Here is a 22,691-nt window from a genome sequence, read left to right as displayed (position 1 = left end):
TGCCCCTCATGGTCCACTTCACTCTCGGCTGATGTAGGCTGGATACATATCAACAACTATAATATATAACAAGAATAAAAAGACGACATGGATGGAGGGTTCCTGTTTCACAATCTTAATAATAGAGTTTTATTTATGGTCAACAATGGAGGACGGTTGAATCTTCCCAAACCAAAAGAAAGAAAGACGATTTACACATCAAAATAATATGTGTGTTTATTTATTATATTTATATATATATATATATATATGAGAAGAAAAAGGAAAAACTTAGTTTACGGGTAACTTTATGTTGTATCAAAATAAACTCGGATGTTGTATAATCAAATTATGTTCATTGATTTTATAAATTTCGTTATTGCGACACGTTATAGCAAATAAAATTGCGATAAGTATCATATTTAAACCAGTATCATATTTTCATAATCTCTTAAGTTAGTGAACGAAATTTAACTGTTAGGGAATAAATTATTTTTTTGGGAACAAAACATAAAAATTCAAAAAAGAGACAAAACATAAAAATTTTAACCTTAATAATTCAATTAACAAATAAAGCTAAAATTAAATTACATAACCAATTAATAAACTCTAGTTTCTTTCCTCATCAAAGGCTCATCAATGGCGAAGGCAAATAAACACCAACGGCTAGATTTGAGGGAAAAAGATAATTAGAAACGAGGGGCAAGAGACATGATTTGTGTAAATCAACTCCAAAACGAGACATAATATCAGAAATTGGGATTAATTACATCTAGCTAAATCTTTTGAATAGATACTCATCATACTCTTTTTTATTTATTTGAAAACATTTGTGATCCCTTAATTTCCTTTGCTAATTTATTTATTTATTTTAGGTACTTGTTGGCAATAACTAAGCAACCCCTCCTCCTAAGAATTGAATCATCTGGTAGCTTTCCTTCAGGCTGGCAATATCATGGTTTTCAGCTACCTGAATTTACACAAGATGGATGGAGGTCAATTTCAAGGACCACGATGATTGAAATTACATTTATAGCCTAATCCACCATATAGAAGCCATTAATTGTTGTATACCATATATATGAAAAGGAAAATGAATTATTATATATATATTATAGTACCCTAAAAGAGTGAGGAAGAGGAAGGGGAGGGTATTTTCCTATATAGGCAATGTCCTTTTCTTAAAGTCCCAATCAACCAACAATAAAGCTTCCTTTTCAAGTGATGATGATCACAAAATGATAGTGAAAGTAAAGCTTTGGGAAACCCATTTCTTTCCCTTCATCCTTCCCCCAAATGATTAGCCCCTGTGCCTGGGTCTCAAACTTTTGCTTGTCTCCATAGAAAAAAGTAAACAACTTTTCTTGTCTCCAAAATAATTAACCACTTCACCATCAAGGGCATGCAACTTTTGTACTACCTCTAAGTTACAATAACACTCCCCAAAATAATTAACTACTTCACCATCAAGGGCATGCAACTTTTGTGCTACCTCTAAGTTACAATAACACAAGGACCGAGAAATCGTCGGTTAAGATAAGGGTCGACAATAACACAAAATTAGTAAGTTAGGATTAAAAGATCTGGTTCGTTTAACTAAACGATTCTATTAGAATCGACATATATAGTCTTATACACATGTCTCGACACGTGACAAAAGGGTTGTTAATTTTTGACACAAACCTAATATAAAATTAATGGGTTAAGGTTGAAGGGTATGACCGGTTTTATTAAATAGGTCCGTTAAAATTGACTTTTATAATCTTATATCCATATTTTGACACGATTCTAACTCGACCATAATAATGAAAGACAATTAAAACATGATCAATAATATGAAAAATCAATGCATCGAGCGGTCACGGTACATTTGATCCATTCCTCCTGCCAAATCATTTGAGTGGAATGGGTTTATATCACATAATTGCCAAAGTTAACTTAAAACTAGGGTCATTTACTTATTTCAACCCGGCCCTCTATTAATGTGAACAGTTTCAAGATTCCCTTGGACCCTCATGAGACCATCCATGCACCCAATCCACTAGTAATCAAGTCAAAAGTTGCAATTAGAGTGCCTTGAGAAGAAAATACCTTCCATGTCTAATCATAAAGCTAAGAGATAACCCTGATTAAAGTTTCGTGTCTCCAATTGATAATAACTTTGATTTGACACCAACAAGAACTCTGTTAATTATACGTACAACTCAAATACAATTTTGGTCCTTAATCGGTTTCACTTTAGGCTTCTCTGGATCACTCTAGCCGACAATAAACGTGCCCTAAAAGTTGTAGTTCGAGAAGGTTTAACGTAAGACATGATAGCTTAATTTGACGTACAAAATGGCTGAACATTAATGTAGGAAAAAAAACAGCTATAATTAATGGCCATTGCTTTCCACTAGAATTCCTTCGGTGGCGATCATTTCACACACAGATAATGATATCCGAATATTTTCTTGTCTGGAGAAATTTGATTGTGCATGCCATCCATGTCTTCGTCAACGTGTATTTTGTTTGTCGGCCAAGATTTACTGAAAATTCCACTGCTTGCCGTGTATATATGTGTGTGTGTGTCGTTGGCAACGAAAGAGAAATGTGCCTTTTTTAATTTGTACGTGAAATAATATTGCTTGCTTTAGTTTGCGAAAAGAAAAGTTGACACCAACTTCAAAAGTAGTCGTTGTGTATCTTCAGCTGTATTCAAAGTCAAAGATTGCCTGCTACAATCATCATATATGCAATTTTGTTCTTCTGTTTGCTATTTTCTTTGGTGGGGGGAAGGTGGAGCTTAAAGAATCATTATTACGTACGTATTACTAGAAATCGACATGTTTTCTAATGTTTTTAGGAGGAGGAAGAAATTCCATGTATTCCAAATTTATTCTTCCCAATAATGATGACTTTTTACAAGTCCAAATTCGTGTGTGATTGCGTATCGCTTTGGTTGTATTTCTCTCTTATATTATCTTACTTAAATCGCAATGTTCAAACATAAAATCCTAATCTTTCATTTATTGTCAATTAGTTGGCCGACAAAGGAATATATATATACAAAGGAAATATATGTGTATGCATGTATGAATGTATAAATATAATTATACTATAGATGATCTTGACGAGTAATCTTATATACAATATTTTTTATCTTACAACTATTTTATAATGTTGATGTGACAATATTAATCAATTATCGCTGACTTTTATTTTTTTAATAAGGACTTATTCATAGATTAGTTGAGACCATTACGTCAACATTGTGTGATAAAAATGTAGTATGTAACATTACTCTAATTATTTGATAAGTTCTTTTTTTGATTCACAGTATTACTCTCAATAATGCTGATATGGGAATCTCAAAACAAATTTATTACTAACAATATAATGTTCGTTCTTAAAAGTGAATTTTTTTTAAAAATAATATTTATTTAATGAAAAACAAAACCTCATCTAAAATTGTTGCCATAAACCTCACAATATACTAGAGAGGAAATAGCATAGAAGTTTATATATGGTGAGAAGGATAGCAAGGAAGAAGGGGTTGAGTCCTAAAAATAGGAGTAATTCTACAAGTCTTTCTTGTATCTCTCAAAAAATGAGGTGACTTTTAAAATCACTATTTGATCAAAATCTAATAGTGATCAATTACAAGGCTAATGGTAATTTTGAGAGCTACATCATCTTTGGAGGAACACAAGAAATACTTGTAGCATTACTAAAAAGAGAGGTATTCTGTTTTTTTTAAAAAAAAAAAAAAAAAAAAATTGGGAAAGGTCCATATACTCCTCAAACTAACAGTCAATTGATAATGTCTCACAAACTTTCAATTGGTACAATGTCCTCCTATACTACTAAAAATTTGACAATATTCCTAATGCCAGCAAAAAAATAAAAGTTACCCTACTTTTTTTTTTTTTTTCAATAAGATAAAAATACTTCAATAAATTTCAAAAAAAAAAAAAATCATTTTTTTTCTTTAAGAAAATAAAAGAACTAAAAAATTTTTAATTGAAAGTAATATGGTTAAAAAATTTTTAACAAAGAAAATTTTTTTCTTTAATTTTCAATTAGGGTAACTTAAAAAAAAAAAAAAATTTCTTTAAGTTACCCTAATTGAAAGTTTGAAGAACATTTTTAATTGGTATTTGATAGGCATGTAGACTTTTCCCTTTTAAAAATTTAGGACGGCATGCCGTGTGGGAGTAGGGTTTAGTTCCAATGATCCTATACATTTTTTTATTTACCCATTTTTCAGCTATATATATATATATTAAAAAAAATATAGAGTTAATAATATAGATGAAAAATGTCTATAAGAGTATGTGGAAAATGTATAAATAATATCATTTTGAAAAATGTTCAAAATAAGAGGATAAGGATTAAAGGATGGGGCACATATTATGCAACTTAAATATAATATATTTTTCAATAATTGTCGGATGCTATGAGTAAGAGTAGAAATTGAGTGATATATTTTTCAAAATATCCAATGAAAATTTAAATATGTACTTTATATATATATATATATATATATGCAATCAATAATATATTAAAATCGAGATCTCAATCTAATTAAGCAGTTATCAATATCTTTCAAGAAAATGACAATATATCAATGTTGATATTTCACACCCTTTGTTTTGGAATTGGAATTTTGGGTGGTTTTGTTTCAATACATATAGTTAGTAATGTCAAACCAGACGCTGAAATTAATGAAAGTTATTTTGATAACTACTATTGGACATTGACAATTAATATTTGATAACTGAGCAATTCATATCATTCTAGATTTTTGTAATCCTTCTTAAGTCTCCTTATTTATAAATCTTGTTTAATTTTTAATTAATTAATTAATTAATTTATTTATTTTATTGTAACTTAGTGAATACAATAAATATTAGCATGATAGTTATGGGGGATGAATTTCCACATTTGTGGACTCGTGTCATCTGTAGGAGACAATTACTTTTTTTTTTGACATGTCCACACAAGGGAAGAGGGAGGGAAGAATTCGAATTAGTGACTTCCACTTCATGAAGCGTGATACACAGCCGATTGAGTTACCCATTGGGACAAGACAATTACTTTTTAAATCAAGCAATTAAACATTAATTAGGATCATATGGTTTGAAGAGTAAAGGTTATTGTTCAAAAAATTCTTAATATATCAACTATTTTTTGTTCAAAAAATATTTGACAAATAGTTACATTGTGGTGGGGTGACGTGGAGATGGGCCATAATCTGTCATACTTTTTTGTTATTTTTGTACGATATTCAAAAATCATTCATACAAACAAAAAAAAATCCAAAATCTATTAAATTATTGTTATACGTCATTGATGTAAGCATAATGATAAACAATAATTAATTAGATTAATTTCCCACTAATGATTTAAAAATCTTTCTGAAAAAAAAAAATCAAAATTTGATGTAATCAATTATGAACATGCAATTTTTTTATTTATTTTTATTGAAAGTATAAAAATATAATTAAATTTGAACAAATATCAACCTATAAAAATATCATGAAAATTATGGCTAAAAAAAATGGTGTTTTGAATTTTTATAAAAAATATTTACCGGTTATTAAATTGCGATTATTTAAAATAAGTAACTGTCTAAACCAATTGGGGGTGGCGATGAAGAGAAAATAATTGCAATTGCGACCCATTGTAGCCCAATATATATAGAGCCCCTACATGTAGCATATCGTGATTGGGCCATTGTTTCAATTGGATTGGGTTATCACTTGCTCAAATCCAACAACTAAAAAGAACAGAGAATATAGACAAATTGTTGAGCCAGTTAAGGGTGTTCAAGCTGGTCGGTTATAACCGACCCACCAACCGATAATCGATTATAACTGCAAACCGATAATCGATAATCGTTAATCAATTTGGTGTTATTAAAAACCGCTAACCAATTAGGGTGGTTGCAGTTAGTGGTTTTAAGGGTAAGGAAATGCGGTTATAACCGATAACCGCCTTTATTGATATATAATAATATAAAGGGTTAAATACCTAATACTCCCTGGGATTTAGGAACTTTATTTTTACCCCCGGGGTTTCATTTTTATCACAAAACCCCCCTGGGTTTTGATAAATGACCAAGTTAATCCATTCGTTAGTTGACCGTTAGGACTGACACGTGGACCAATCAGATGTTGACACGTGGCACGTATTTATTTATTTATTTATTTTTAAAAAAAAAGAAAAAAAAAAATTGGGGGTGGCTCTTGGCCATTTGGGGGTGGCCTTTGGCCCAGGCCACCCCCATTTGGCCGGATGGGGGTGGACGAGCCACCCCCGGGCAATTTTTTTCATTTTCATTTTTTTTAAAAAAAAAAAAAAAAAAATTTAAAATTAAATATGTGCCACGTGTCAACATCTGATTGGTTCACGTGTCAGTCATAACGGTCAACTAACGGATGAACTAACTTGGTCATTTATCAAAATCCCAGGGGGGTCTTGTGATAAAAATGAAACCCCAGGGGGGTAAAAATAAAGTTCCTAAACTCCAGGGGTATTAGGTGTTTAACCCTAATATAAATATATATATTAATAAACTATTAAATGAAACATCCAAAACGGCAAGATGAAGTAAGATTTGGGATTTGTCTTTTTAATTTTTTCATTTGAATTTGGATTAATGGATTTGGGCTATGTTTTTTTAGCCATGTTTTTTGGCTAGAATTTATTCGGCCATTTTTATTTTTTTATTTTTTTGGAAACGTTTTGGCCTTAAACCTGTAAAATAAGATAAAAAATAGCAAATTAAAGGCCCAAAACACTTAAAAAAGTCGAAAAGCCCATTTAAAAAAAAAAGGTCATAATTGCGCAGTTAATGGATTGAATAACCGCTAACCGTTGATTATAAAATAACTGATAACCGCCTAGGCGGTTGCGGTTATTAAAAATCAATAACCGTCCAAATCGGTTGCGATTATGGTTATAGCCAATAACCGAGGGTTATAACTCTTTGAACACCCCTATATCAGCCAGTGAGACATAGGCTCTACTCCTCTCTCCTTTACGAGGTTTGCTTCCCAATGATGGGCCGGGTGCCAAGGTTGGCCCACTTGTGTGTGGACATCATCCTGTTAGACACATGGCCCACTGTTCGTAGATTGGGCTGTTGAGCCCACGAAATCCTGGGTCCCTAATTGGAACGCTTGATCCTTTCCATAATGCAAGTAGAATTCTTTTTTTTTTTTTTGGTTCGTATATGTTCTAAATGTAGTTTAAATGTTGTCCAAATGTCAATACTACCTTCCTTTTACCCTTTTAACCAAATCGTTAAAATTGAATTAGTGTAGTTAATTACAAGCTAAGATTGACACAACTACGCGACTTATTTAAATTTTTTTTTTAAAAAAAAAGTCTTGTGCCACGTAAATTTGTAACTGTGTAAATCATGGAATCAGTATATTAATGATTTGAAGACTTTATTAAATAGCCTCATTTCATGGCATGTTCACCATGTTAAAAAAGAAGCTAATACAAACGCTTATTATTTGACGAAGGTGGCTCTCAATAATAAGCGTTGGAAAAAATTTAAACGGAAGAATATTTTGTTGTTATTCATGATATTGTAAGATCATAGAATATTCATGTTTAATGGAATAATGAAAAATTTTCACAATTTTTTTTACGGGAATTTCCTTTTTTTATCTTTAATTTTTTTTATTAAAATAAAACATTAATAAACAATTCAAAAGCATACATGATAAAACTCATATAAATACAAAAATAATTTTCATTTTCGTCTTACCTCAATATTTTTAAAAAGTTCACAAGGCAAATACATTTAAGTTAACACGTACAAATTCAAATATAACGATGGATATATCATACATGAATAAATGCAAAGTCCGAAGCTTTTGTTCATGAATCATTAAGGTGAGAGAGAGGGTTTTGGTGATGGTTATGGACGATGACAGAGAAGGCGTGTCGCTGCCATCGGGGCCGGACGCAAAGAAGAGGCGAGTGAGCTACTTCTATGAGCCGAGCATAGGGGAGTACAACTACGGGCAGGAGCATCCGATGAAGCCCCACAGGATCCGGGTGGCCCACAACCTCATCGTCCAATACCAGCTCCATCGTCGGATGGAGATCAACCGGCCATTTCCGGAGGGGCCCGCCGATATCAGGCAGTTCCACTCGCAGGAGTACGTGGACTTCCTCGCCTCCGTCACGCCGGTGACCCTCACCGACCCGGACTTCTCGCGCCACCGCAAGCGCTTCAACGTCTGCGACGACTGCCCGGTATTCGACGGCCTCTTCGGCTTCTGCCAGGCCTCCGCCGGCGGCTCCATTGGCGCCGCCGTTAAGCTCAACCTCGCCGACGCCGACATCGCCCTCAACTGGGCCGGCGGCCTCCACCACGCCAAGAAGGCCGAGGCCTCCGGTTTCTGCTACGTCAACGACATCGTGCTTGGCATTCTCGAGCTTCTCAAAGTTCACAGGGTATTTTTGGATTTCTCTGTTTTGTGTTTATTTTTATATCCAACTCATTGTCGGGATACATTTGCTTCAGATTTTTTGAGCTCTGTGTTAATTACGCTATACATTGTACTAATATTGTCTTGTGTGTATTTGGGTGTGATCAAGTTTTGAGCTTTATTGATTTCTGGGTAGTGTTTTGGTTGTTGCTGAGATAAATTCTTATGAATCATCCTCTGTTTTGCTTTGGATACTTAGTTGTCGGCTTGTAGCTTGGCTTGAATCATTCTTAACAATAATGATTACTATTATTATTTCTTCTTTGAACAGAACATTCTCTGGTTGTTCTTATTTTGCTATTGGGTTTTGAATTTCAAGCTTAGTTAGTTTTTGGGTATTAGATTAGATTTTAATATTGCTGGACTTACAAATTGGTATGTTTGGCTGAGCAATTGATTCGTTTGTTGTCACTGGGTAGCGTGTACTTTACGTAGATATTGATGTTCACCATGGAGATGGGGTTGAGGAGGCATTTTACGCCACTGACAGAGTCATGACGGTGTCCTTCCATAAATTTGGGGATTTCTTTCCGGGGACCGGGCAAATTAAGGACACAGGGAGTGGGATTGGGAAGAGCTACGCCCTGAATGTCCCATTAAATGATGGAATGGATGACAAGAGTTTCCGTTGTCTGTTTCGGCCCATCATTCAAAAAGTCATGGAGGTCTATGAGCCGGAGGCGGTTGTGCTTCAATGTGGAGCAGATTCGTTGTCTGGTGACAGGTTGGGGTGCTTCAACTTGTCTGTGAAGGGCCATGCCGATTGCCTTCATTTTCTTAGATCTTTCAACGTGCGTCTGATGGTCTTGGGTGGTGGAGGGTATACAGTCCCCAATGTTGCCCGGTGCTGGTGCTATGAGGTATTCCTCTTCATTGTGTTACTTTGTCTCTCTACCTTTTTGGCACACTCCTTAATAACTTTTATAGGCGATGAGATATCATTTTTATGAGTTAATTTGTTACTTTGTCACAGACAGCAGTTGCAGTTGGAGTGGAGCCTGATAATAAATTGCCTTACAATGAATATTATGAGTATTTTGGCCCAGATTATACTCTTCACGTTGAACCATGCAACATGAAGAATCTAAACTCACTCAAAGATATGGAGAAAATAAGGTACAATTTAAGTAGTGTGTTTTTTGCCTTTTATTTTCCACCCTGTCTGATAATATGTATTACTTGCTTATACACACTGTTATAGTTCATGTTAGTGAATTTCTTTAAAATTTTTAGTAAGCCTTGACACCAATTAACTGAAACGTCATACTTTTGTCTCAAATAATCTTCCTCTGTGTTGTGTTTTTCTGTGCGTACGTTGTGTGTCACTGCTGAGAAAGCATCTTCCTATAATGTTGTCCATTGTCCAGTATATTGTGTTGGTTGTTTGAGTCCATCATTTTCATTCTTGGTGTAGCTATGTTCTACTTTCATTTACATTTTTGTTTGACAGATATTTTGATCAACTTGGTGTAATTTTCAGGAATACGCTGCTAGAGCAACTTTCAAGATTACCGCATGTGCCTAGTGTACCTTTTCAGACAACACCACCCATCACACAAGTCCCGGAAGAGGTTGGTGGCACGTATTGAATTTCTCATTTATATTTTCTCAGTATCACCTCTTCACTATCTCTCTTTGTTTTGATCTTACTGGAGGTTTGTTGGATGTAGGCGGAAGAGAGCACGGATCAAAGGCCAAAACCTCGCATATGGAATGGTGAGGAGTATGACTCATATCCTGATGAAGACGAGAAGCCTCAACATACTGATCCAAATTTGTTTTCTAACTTATTCTCTTTTCTAGATAAGCCTGATCTGGATCAGCCTTCCACCCAGCCACACTTCAAGACAGCTAAGCCATTGTGGAAAGTTGAAGGTGGTTCTCATGAGGTCAAGTTTCTAGAGTCTCTGGAAGTGAAAGTCCCTTCGGTTTCCAGAAATCTACGGCTTTCGGATGAGCTAAGGTCAAAGATGTCTGAGCCAACCGCCAGACCCCCTGGGTTGCATCCCTTGACTGCACAAGCTCTGAGGGCAGGGACCCCTCAGACTTCGGGCACACAAGTCCTGGGATCTGCTGGGATTAATCATCCCCAAACCAGAATCTCATGTCCCTCAGACACTCAAGTTCCGGTCACGGAGGTGAGCGATGTCCCAAGTGTGGGTGCTTCACAGCCTTTGGGTGCGGTAGGGCTTCAAGAGGTTTCTGATCATAGTGAAGGGGAACACTTAGGATCGCGTCCTGCGGTTTCTGATCATAGTGAAGGGGAAGACTTAGGATCGCGTCCTAAGACAACTACCGCGGATTGGTGGGCTCCCCTTCTTGGGGACCCCGTTGCGGCTCTTAAGGAACTTATTCCCGAAGACTACATAGAGAAGTACATAGAGAAGTTGGCTCAATTGGGATCGCATCCTTCGACAACTACCATGGACAGGTGGGCTCCCCTTCTTGGGGACCCCGTTGCAGCTCTTAAGGAACTTATTCCCGAAGACTACATAGAGAGGTTGGCTCAATTGGGATCGCATCCTTCGACAACTGCCATGGACAGGTGTGCTCCCTTTCCTGGGGTCCCTGTTGCGGTTCTTATGGGACTTATTCCTGAAGGCTACACGGGGGGGAGGGGCCAGATATCAGCTGAGAGTTTACTTGAAGAGTTCCTACACTCGCAGATAGAGGTAAATGTTTCTTCATTTTTGCTCTTTGTTTTATACTTACCTTTCAATTTTTCTCATGTAACGATGAGTGTTGGTCTAATGTTTCAGAGTTCTTTAAATCTCATGGCTGTTGCCTCAGAGTATGAGAAATCCAAAAAGAGCACAAGATCCGAGTTGGAGAATGCTTTGAAAGACAAGGAGGTAGAACTCGTTGTCGCTCGTAAGGAAGTCGAGTTTGAGAGGGCTCGAGCTAGTAGGCTTGAGGCGATGCATGCCGAACTACTGGACAATGTCTGTGCTATAAGAGCTCGGGTGAGGGGAGAGATTAATGCTGTTAGGGCAAATCTTGGTTCTGTCGAGGAAGAGTTTTCCACCTGTAAGGCCGAATTAGTTGAGGCTCGTGGCAAACTTAAGGATGCCTGGGCCGAACTTTTTGAGTGTCAAGTAAACCGTGAGTTTGTCGAGGTGCAACTAGTTAGCACACTGGAGGATTTGGAAAAAGAACAGGCTAAGTCACAAGACCTCAGGCACCGATTGAAAGCCAGCTTAAGCACTCTTTTGGACACTCTTTTGTAATGGGTTTCCAGCTTAAGCACCCCGGGGGAGTTGAGAGATATCGCTATAACTTGTATTTATTTTGCTTTTGTAGTCTTTTGGACACTCTTTAGTAATGGGTTTCCGTCCCTTTTATGCAGGTTCTGAAGGAAACTTTACCTTTGTGAAATATATGAAACCTTGCTTTTTCAGGCTGAGAGTTATGAATGAAATTTTACTTGTTTTCCTGAGGTTGTGAGGTTGTATGAGTAGACTCACTGTTAAGGTCCTCGATCATTGTTTTGTTCAGTAAATCCGCAGCAAAGTCTTAGCTGCCTTGTTGAGTGAATCCCGAGGCAAGGTCTTAATATACAATGAGGTACTAATGTTCTCGATTTCTTTATTTTCTGAAAATAATTGGTGTTTGTATTAATGTAATTTGGTTGAATTTCTCTGCATGTTGTCGAAACTTTTGAAATTATGCTACATTTTCCTGGAAATTGAAACAAATGTGGGTCAACAAATGTTTAACTGTTGTTTCTGTCTGTTTGTTTTTATTTATTTTTTAAACATGAGTATTTTGATTATTTTGATATTCTTTGTTAAGCGAAATTTAATTAAAAAAAATAAAAAATGATTAGAATTAATTAGAATTGCCATGTCATAAAAAATTAAAAAAAATCATAAAAACATTATATAAATGCAAGTCTGAAGCTTTCTATCGTTATTGTTGTACAATTTCACTCTCCCGAGTTAACACGGACACAGAGAGAGAGAGAGAGAGAGAGAGCGCTTAGGTGGTGGTTATGGCCGATAGCATAGAGGGCGCGTCGCTGCCATCGGGGCCAGACGCGAAGAAGAGGCGAGTAAGCTACTTCTACGAGCCGAGCATAGGGGATTACTACTACGGGCAGGGGCATCCGATGAAGCCCCACAGGATCCGGATGGCCCACAACCTCATCGTCCACTACGCGCTCCACCGTCGGATGGAGATCAACCGGCCGTTTCCGGCGGGGCCCGCCGATATCAGGAGGTTCCACTCGCTGGAGTACGTGGACTTCCTGGCCTCCGTCACGCCGGTGACCCTTAACGACCCGGTCTTCTCGCGCCACCTCAAGCGCTTCAATGTCGGCGAGGACTGTCCGGTCTTCGACGGTCTCTTCGGGTTCTGCCAGGCCTCCGCCGGCGGCTCCATCGGCGCCGCCGTCAAGCTCAACCGTGGAGACGCCGATATCGCCCTCAACTGGGCCGGCGGCCTCCACCACGCCAAGAAGGCCGAGGCCTCCGGCTTCTGCTACGTCAACGACATAGTGCTCGGCATTCTCGAGCTTCTAAAAGTTCACAGGGTATTTTTTGATTTTTGATTTACTCTGTTTTTCTTAATTTTTTGTTTTTTCATCCAAGTCATTGTTAATATGCTATCGGATACATTTGCTTCAGATTTTCTGAGCTTTGTGTTAATTATGATTTGCATTGTTCTAAAATTGTTGTGTATATTTGGTGTGATCAAGTCTTTGAGCTTTATTGATTTCTGGGTTGCTGAGCTTAATGATTACGAACCGTTCTGTTTTCTGCTTTGAATATTATATTTAGTCCGTTGAAAAAAGTACAGACCTTTTATGCTATAGTTTTTTCTACAGCACCTAAATCAAATCCTTGAATATTTAGTTACCTTGGCTTTTTACTCTTAGCTATCATTATCATTATATTATTCTTTGAACCGAACATTGTTTGGTTGTTCTCATTTTGCTATTAGGTTTTGAATTTCGAGCTTTGGGGTATTAGATTTTAATGTTTCTGGGCTTACACACTGTTATATTTGGCTGAGCACTTCATTTGTTGTCACTGGGCAGCGTGTACTCTATGTAGATATTGATGTTCACCATGGAGATGGGGTTGAGGAGGCATTTTACGCCACTGACAGAGTCATGACGGTATCCTTCCATAAATTTGGGGATTTCTTTCCTGGGACCGGGCACATTAAGGACACAGGGTGGGGGACTGGGAAGAACTACGCCCTGAATGTCCCATTAAATGATGGAATGGATGACGAGAGTTTCCGTGGTCTGTTTCGGCCCATCATTCAAAAAGTCATGGAGATCTATCAGCCAGACGCAGTTGTTCTTCAATGCGGAGCAGATTCATTGTCTGGTGACAGGTTGGGGTGCTTCAACTTGTCTGTGAAGGGCCATGCGGATTGCCTTCGTTTTCTTAGATCTTTCAATGCACCTCTGATGGTCTTGGGTGGTGGAGGGTATACAATCCGTAATGTTGCCCGTTGCTGGTGCTACGAGGTATTCCTCTCCATTGTGTTACTCTGTCTCACTTAACTTTTTTATAACTTGTGTAGGTGATGAGTTATCATTTTTATGAGTTAATTTGTTACTTTGTCACAGACAGCAGTTGCAGTTGGAGTGGAGCCTGATAATAAATTGCCTTACAACGAATATTATGAGTATTTTGGCCCAGATTATACTCTTCATGTTGATCCATGCAACATGGAGAATCTAAACTCACCCAAAGATATGGAGAAAATAAGGTACTTTTGGGTTTTTTGCCTTTTATTTTACACCCCTTCTGATAATGTCTATTACTTGCTTATAACAGACTGTTATAGTTCAAATTAGTGAATTTATTTAAAATTTATACCAACCCTTTTAGTATTGACACCCATGAATTGAAAAGTCATACTTTTGTCTCAAATAATCCATCTGTGTTTGTGTTTTGTGTGTTTATATCTGAGAAAGCTTCTTCCTATGATGTTGTCCATTGTCCAACATATTGTATGGTTGTTTGAGTTTATCACTGTCATTCTTGGTGTAGCTATGTTCTACTTTCATTTACCTTTTTATTTGAAAAATATTTTGATCTACATATTTTCAGGAATACGCTGCTAGAGCAACTTTCAAGATTACCACATGTGCCTAGTGTACCTTTTCAGACAACACCACCCATCACACAAGCCCCGGAAGAGGTTGGTGGCATGTATTGAATTTCTCATTTATATTTTCTCAGTATCACCTCTTCACTATCTCTCTTTGTTTTGATCTTACTGGGGGTTTGTTGGATGTAGGCGGAAGAGAGCATGGATCAAAGGCCAAAACCTCGCATATGGAATGGTGATGAGTATGACTCTGATCCTGATGAAGACGAGAAGCCTCAACATGCTGAGCCAAATTTGGAAACGAGGTAAGCTTTATTTCTCATCATATCAGATTTGGGACATGTCATTTTTTTTTTTTTAGGTCCCTGAAATTATGACCCTGTTTGGAACACAACTTTGACATGGTCCTTCAAATAGGGTAGTTATGTGAGTCACATCTCTAATGTTGTACTCATGAAAAGGTTTTTGGAGCCACCTTTTTATGATTTTCTCTAGATAGAACCCGAAGAATTCAAATTTGGATAATCATATGGGGGAAACCTAATTTATGCCATTTTCAATGAAACCCTCTTGCCATTATTATCCATGACATCCATTTACTAGCACTGATCTAGTCATATATCTGGACTCTCTAGCCTTTATGTCAGATGGGGCATAAACTGGCATCTCTTAGGATCCATCAGAAATTGGGCAAGGCCGTCCGCTATTCAGTGCGAGATAAGTTTTGAACCTGTTAGAAAACTTGCTGTCAGCTATACTATTATAAAATATGTGTTTTTCTTTGCATTTATGTACATAACATGTATACTATATGTTTCTGTAGAACTGAAATCTCTGTAGTAATTCATTTGACTTCCTTTCCTGAGTGTCAGGCAAATGAAACTCAAAACCTCAGGTTAATTTTTTAGATCCACGTTTATTGGGACCTTCCTAAAAGTCACCAACTGGTGCTCCCAAGTGTTGATAGTGGGGAGAAGTTGGTGTATCTATACTAGCATCTCTCTAGTTGTTACTTGACAACATTCAAACCACATACAAATAAAGAACTTAAACGGAGAGTTGCATGATCAACTTGAGGGTTGCTTTAGGAGGTTGCCCGGTGGTTAATATCTAGAATGAGCTGCATATGTAACCTTCTTTCCATAATCTCTGATAGAAAGCAAAAATGACAAAATAAAAAGGGGGTTTAATATCCCAATATGTTGTTAGGGAGCTTTTCTAACTGTACCTTACATTCCATCTGATATAATCTTATGTGATTGTGTATGCAGAGATGCAGTTGATGAAATGGATGAAGATAAACGTGAAGACCATCCTTTATCTTGATATGGATTAACTTTATAGCTTCTATAGTTGTATCTCATTTGGACAGAATAGGTCAGAGCTTATAATCTGGACATGAAAGCATTAGAATAGGCACTTTACTAATGGTCAAGTCGACCACCCCCCTCCCTTGTTGTGTTTTTTCTTTTGAACTTGTTTTTGATGCTACAATCTACCAGAATCAGAGTTAGGTTGAATACACAGTACTTGGTTACTTACGTTTTTCATAATGCATGCCTAGAGACTAGAGTCAATTTTTTGTTTACCTGGATTGCTTTGTCCAGGACTCCTGCATTTATCCAATTACATTGCCTTCAACATACTGAACTGGTCATTTAGAAATCAGGTAGATGCAGGATGCCTGTTATAAGTTCCGGTTTTAATTACAAGCCGTATAAGTTGGACATAAATCTTAAACTGGCATTGAATTCATTCCCTGAACATGTGTTTTATTAAGAAATATTAAGCAAATGCTTTGAATTCAGTAAGAAAAAATTTATGTTATTCGTGACATGTTATCTAAGTTCTTAACTTTTTACTTACAAGATGTTCAAACCAACTGTTTTTAATTGGTTGAGAATGCTACTTGCTGAACCTTTCGCTCACTCATTATTTTTTTCCCTTTTTCAGGAAATAGAGCGACCGATATAGGAGACCGAAATGTTTAGGAATTAGGATTTCATTAGGGGGAAATGCATTCCCATATATATATATATATATATATATATATATATATATTATGCTATGTTTTGAGATGTTTAGTAAGTGCCTGAGGGCACGTTTGGACAATTACTGTGACAATTCTAGTTATGTTATGAAAGTTTTAACGTATTTTGACCTCATGCTTCTGTAAAATATTTTATTGTGGCATGCATAGTTGTTTATATATGCTTTGAGTTCTTAGTAGGCAAACTTTGAGCCTCTGAGGCTTTAGAGTTAATAGACCGGATCCTCTCCCGCACTTACCAGCCTCAAAGGACCTCTATTCCCGCATTCTTTGCGTTCAATCCATTTCCATCCCCCCCTAATCTGTAACTTATACATTTTAGTAGCAGAAGTTTCAGCTCAGCTGAGAGCCCCCCTAAGTTTGATTGCTTTTGTAATTGACTAGGAAGCATTAGAAGCACAAAAGATGGGGAGGTCTCCGCGAAGCAACTAGGGATCCTTGTCCAAATGAAAGCAAGGTTCCTCCTCTTTGCACAAAATTCCACCCTGCTTTCCTGGCCATTTTATAAGATCAGGTTCACGAGTTGCCAAGGAATAGTTGACTTCATTGAATGTGCACTACTCCAGCTGTATGGATTTTAACGTATATATATATATATATCAAAAAAGAAAAAGAAAAAAGGGAGCAATTTTGGTAACTAATCAAGCACATTAGAGCTTTGAGCTTAAGGTGCCTGCCTCTAGGGTTAAGCCTACTCAAGCACCAACTTCTCTACTTAGGCTTATAAATAGACAAGTTTATTTGACAATTTATTCGAAACCCGCTTATATAAACTTGATTTGAATTTAGTTTGTTTAAAAAATGAGTTATATTTGTATAAACTCGGCTTAACTTATATAACTTCATTTTTATTATTTTTTATAATGTTATTTTAGTTTCGTAATTAGAACATGAAATTCTATTCTTTATATATATATATATATATATATATATATATATATATATATATATATAACTTGAATTATTGTTGTTGTGTGTACATGAGTGAGTTTGTGTGTATGCATAATGAATTTATATATATATATATATACATACATACTAGCTATCAACCATACATATAAACTCAAGATTGAATTATTTAAAATCCAAGTTAATTTGTTTAATTAACTTAAAATGATAAAATCTTAATAATAATTAGTATGAATTTACGAAAAAAAAAAATTCATGATATTTATTTTATATATATATAATGGAGCCCAGCTTGGAGCCCAGCTTAAGTTCAACTTATGTTTGAAAAAAAAATTAAATAAATAGAACTTAAACGTTCAATACTCGGCTCGATTACAGTCTTCCCTCAACTTGCAATCCTTATAGTCCAAGTTGGTCGCTAAGGGGTAACAGCATCTTCAACAAAAAGTCGGTGTATCCTCAAAGTCAAGCTTGTAGATATTTAAATCCAACTATGTCTAATTGTTCTCCTACCCCACCATACACAAAATAATATGCATAAAAGCAGGATGGCTTAAGGCACCCTGCCCATTGAAATCTTGCTCCTGCCTCTCTCACTGTTCCCATGATGAGTAGTTTCCCGGTGAAGTTGATGGCAGCAATTGTAGTGGCTGTATTCCTTCTCATGGGTGATATTCCCACAACTTCTGCATTAGTTCCTTACGGTAATTATATTAGTCCCTCTATATATGTTAGCATTTCAACATGCATTTGTAGATATTATATATGTTTGGAATATCATTTCTCACATGCTACCATTTTTATTTGGCCTGAAAGGTGGCAGCAGGAAGAGTCTATGGCTTGTATACAGCAGAGATGGCTCCAGGAACACAGTTCCAAGAGGAGAAGGCAGCTCTGAAGTTCTGAACACTAGCCTGCGAGCAGGAGTTTTGTCGCCGCCACCCTCACCCATCAAAAATCGACAATCGTCGATGCGGGCGGCCGTACCTCCCCCCGATCAGATCCAATGATCATCACTACCTATGTTTCTGACTTTGTTGTGTGGATGTAATGATTCCCAGAATTAGCAAGTTTATGCTCAAACTTGATCGATCAGCGCCTTATAAACAAGCTAGATTTCTCATTTTTATTTGTTCTAGAGAAATGTTTGGTTTTTATCTTTCTCTATGTTTTTTTCATCTCTATCATTGAATCTGTGGGACAGATTCAATATTGGATTTGAAAAAAAAGAAAAAAGAAAGAAGATAAATAAGAAAGATGTAAGAGAATCAAACCAAACACTTTTTTTTTTTTTTGGTCAGTACAAATTGTAAATTAATAAAATCGACAGATTCATATAAAATAGGAAGTTAATGAAACCAAATGCACATTGTGACAAGGTTTTGAACAGACCTGCTTCCCGTGACAGCTAAACTATGTGAAACTTTTGGTCAAAACAAATCAAGTAGTGTTTTTTGTGTGTCTGGGATCTAAAGGATCGGAAATAGTAATGGAATGGAAATAATAAATTAACATGGAATCCAATGAAATGAAAATAAAAAATTGGGGTATTTGGAATGAAAAAGATTGTAGTGTACGTCGTTCTTCTTTGTTGTGTGTTTGGAAACTTATTGAGGAAGGGATGGAAAGAAAGGTATCACGTGATTTTAGTATTAAATATGTTTTTGTCCAATAAGGATATAATTAAATATAAATTTTTTCTATTAATTTGTGGATAACGTGAGATCCACAAGATCACTTCTAAACTATGGTTTCATTAATTACTATACGATGTCTCCCACAAATTATGTACTTTGATAATCCACACCTTAATTGAAGATTAATTTGAAATATCTGTAAATCATCCAAATTAGTGTCAGAGTTAGCAAATTAACAAGGTAGATTGACTGAGAAATATAATTACCAGTTAAAACGCACTAATCTAATTAATTAACTATGGTGGTGAGCGGCCGATTCTTGTTTCGATTAGATCTACCTGGCCGCCAATTGCTCCGCGGGGATCACGACGTCTTCGTAATTGGAAGGTGGAGATCTTCTCGTCGACCTCTAGTTCTGGCTGTACATTACCACATGATCGTTCTGCCGTAGCAGCTCCATGATTTGGTCCTCAGGCCCACGTTCTCATTTTCTGTCAAAAACATACTGCAAAATATCTAAAAATACAACTTCAAAATTAAACGATTATATATATATATATATATCGGAAATGTTAGGTGTTTTTTTTGGTGTTCTTCGGGTGTCTTCTTAATCCTAAGTGAATATTATTTTTTAAATAATATTAAAAAAAAAGTGGTCATTATTTTTCACCCGAAGGACCAAAAAAACAGCAAGGGAGCACCTAACATTTATATATATATATATATATATATCCAAAAAGCAAAACATAACGATTGGAGGGGAGCCAAACACAGTCAAATATGAGAAGAGAATGATGATGGTTCCTAGTCTTTGCACAAAATTCCAGACTGCTTTCGTGGTCATATTATAAGACAAAGGTCACAAGTTGACCTGGAATAATTTTCAATAAATGTGGGCGCGTGCTGTGCATGGAGAACATTCATTATGAATATTGTATTCGTCCATACATACTTATTAGCTGACCCTTTTTGGTCAGCATACTCTTCAACTCTATTTTTTTTTTTTTTTCTTAAGTAATCTTCAACTCTTTTTTAACCCACGTATTATAGGCTGTAGCTTCCCATTTACATAACTTACATATGTGACTAAAATCTCTGGTTAATTTTCACTTAGCATTCAGATATATACTAAATGGCAAAGGAAATTAAGGACATGCACTATTATGCTCATCAAATTGCTAAGAAAGTTTCAATTAACTTTTAATCCAAATCAATGTTGTTCTTGTTATAATATAACTAGAATGATTAAATTCATCCACATTTCTATAAGCCTACACTTTTCAGATAAGTAATTAAGCAGCGTCTCTAGGATTAAGCCTCTCATTCACTGACCCCTTCATCTCCTTATTGTCAAAGAGGTCCCTAAGTGGTGCCACCATCTTCAAGAAGGGTGTGTACGTATCCTCAAAGTCAAACTTGTAGGCATTTAAATTCAACCATATCTACTCATAAAAAAAAAAAAAAAAAAAATTCAACCATATCTAGCTACTTCTTTTTCTCCATAGACAAAATAATATAGATATAAAAGCAGGATGGCTTAAGGCTTCTCTCCTGCCCCTTGAAATCTTGCTCCTGGCTCTCTCACTGCCTTACAGTTCATAACAAAGGTGAACTCACCACCGGCTTCCATTTACAAGTTGATGGGCGGTTTTCCGGCAAAGGCGATGGCAGCAGTAATAGTCGCAGTACTATTCCTTCTCGTGGCTGCTATTCCAACAACTTCAGCTGATGGTAATAATATATAGTTTTTAATTTACTGTTATCATACCCTAAAACTCCTTCTATGATTCTCCATGTTAGTTTATAGATCTTATATATGTTGATTCCAAGATGCCAATATTTTCATGTATATCATGGCCCTTGAGTCTTGATCATTAATTTCTCACCGGCTACTATCTCTCTTTGGCCTGATCAAAGGTGGCAGCAGGAAGACTTTATGGCTTGTATACAGTACTAGAGATGGCTCCACAAAGACAATTCCAAGAGAAGAAGGCAGCTATGAAGGTCTGAACACTAGCCTAAAAGCAGGAGGTTTATCCGCTCCACCTGCACCCATAAAAAATAAAGCACCAGCGATGACCGGGACAGCGCCTCCCCCTCCCCCTAATATTCAAGAGTAACGCTAAATACTCAATTGCTTATCTTAATTTTTTTTTTTCAAGAGTTTATGGATACTGCCAAGTTACTTAGTTTGGCAAGAACTAAATAGTTAGTATATTTCTTTTTAAATAATGTAATTTCTAGGGAGAAAATTATATATGGAGTACTATATATATTCATTCAAATAATGTATCTCTTATGAGAAAATTGATGTATTTTCCTTGATGCCTTTTACCATCTTACTAGGGTTTATCTATAAAACCCTATGTTTCGTGAATAATATCATCATACAATATTTTATTTCAAAAAATATGTTTTCATCTTGTATGAAAATTATGAGGCCATGACTCCCTCAAAGTATCCAATTTATTTTCTATTTGATATATATTCTTGTCACCTTAGCTACGATCTTAAACCTTCCAATATCACTTGGTCCATTCCAAAGATAATTAGAGCCACGCATGGAGGAAAATTGTTACAACAAAAAATAAAAGAGAATTTTTTGCAATGAAAATGAATAAAATAGAGAATCATGAGCCGTATAGGTTAGATACGATGGATCCTGTGAGTGTTAAATCAAAATGATGTGAAAAAGGGATGGAAACATGGAAGAAATTTAGAGCTGTATGGTTACGTTCGAACAAATTAAGAGTCTATTTGGAATTGCATTTGACAAATAGAGCTTTTAAGTCAAAAAGAGCTTTTGGGCAAAAACTTATTTTTTAAGTTTTTGCCAAAAGTGCGTTTTTGCTATTTTTAGATTTTTTGGACCCTTAAAAGTGCTTTTAATTTTTTTTTACCAAACAAGTACTTTTTTCTTCAAACGAACTTTTTAAGTATTAAAAGTACTTTTAGACCCTTTAAACGTAATTCCAAACAAACCTTAAGTTTCGTTTGAACGAAACAACATCTTCGACGTACTTGCATGTTAGTTGAGGACTTATGTGGAATTAAAAAAAAAACACACTTTTGTTTGAACGAAATGAAATCTTGCTTGAACGACATAACTTCTCCATGTATCAAGGGGGAAAACACGCAGAAAATAAAAGAAACACAAAACTTCTTCGAACGAAATATAATCTCATTTGACCAATCGCGCGCATCTGCACATGTCACTCAGTGTGTGGGGTTTGGCCAAACAGGATGCTCACTTGGCGTGCATTTATAATTTAGTCCAGGGCGTTATACACGTATGCCATGTGACACTTTAGAGAATAATTTACATAGGGAGGTTGCACAAAAATTATCTTTTGTGCCACCAATAAGAAACTGGCACATCAGCTAATTTCATTAGACTTATTCTACAAACAAAAACTCAACCGCACTATATTATACTCCAAAAAAATTAAAATTAATTTTTTTATTTAAAAAAAAAAAAAAGCAGATTTGAAGGGGTGGGCAACCCGACATTGGGTGGCCGGCCGCCGCCCCCAGGCCATGGGGGGTGGC

The 22,691-nt window shown here is 36.1% G+C and overlaps 2 protein-coding genes across 3 annotated transcripts; both read left to right on the top strand.

The window, feature by feature from the left end:
- Window positions 1–7,854: 7,854 nt before the first annotated feature.
- On the top strand, window positions 7,855–11,908 carry LOC132173490 (histone deacetylase 6-like). Its single transcript, XM_059585004.1, has 7 exons — window positions 7,855–8,442; window positions 8,897–9,337; window positions 9,451–9,593; window positions 9,958–10,048; window positions 10,148–10,193; window positions 10,281–11,149; window positions 11,237–11,908. Exons 1-7 carry the CDS (start codon window positions 7,897–7,899, stop codon window positions 11,702–11,704), a joined length of 2,604 nt encoding a protein of 867 aa, XP_059440987.1. The 5' UTR covers window positions 7,855–7,896; the 3' UTR covers window positions 11,705–11,908.
- A 492-nt stretch (window positions 11,909–12,400) lies between these two features.
- Window positions 12,401–16,684, top strand: LOC132173489 (histone deacetylase 6-like). 2 transcript variants are annotated; one of them, XR_009439322.1, is made up of 7 exons: window positions 12,401–13,008; window positions 13,516–13,956; window positions 14,059–14,201; window positions 14,546–14,636; window positions 14,736–14,851; window positions 15,818–15,923; window positions 16,500–16,684. XR_009439322.1 is itself a non-coding variant. In XM_059585003.1 (6 exons), exons 1-6 carry the CDS (start codon window positions 12,469–12,471, stop codon window positions 15,870–15,872), a joined length of 1,386 nt encoding a protein of 461 aa, XP_059440986.1. In that variant the 5' UTR covers window positions 12,401–12,468; the 3' UTR covers window positions 15,873–16,068. The 2 variants fall into 2 exon arrangements, 1 of the variants encoding a protein (XP_059440986.1); XM_059585003.1 differs by lacking the exon at window positions 16,500–16,684 and having other exon boundaries at window positions 15,818–16,068.
- Window positions 16,685–22,691: the final 6,007 nt, after the last annotated feature.

This window comes from Corylus avellana, chromosome ca3 (assembly GCF_901000735.1).
Source record: "Corylus avellana chromosome ca3, CavTom2PMs-1.0".
NCBI lineage: Eukaryota > Viridiplantae > Streptophyta > Magnoliopsida > Fagales > Betulaceae > Corylus > Corylus avellana.
Note: the sequence above shows the minus strand (reverse complement) of the source record. Positions and strands in the feature narration are given on the sequence as shown.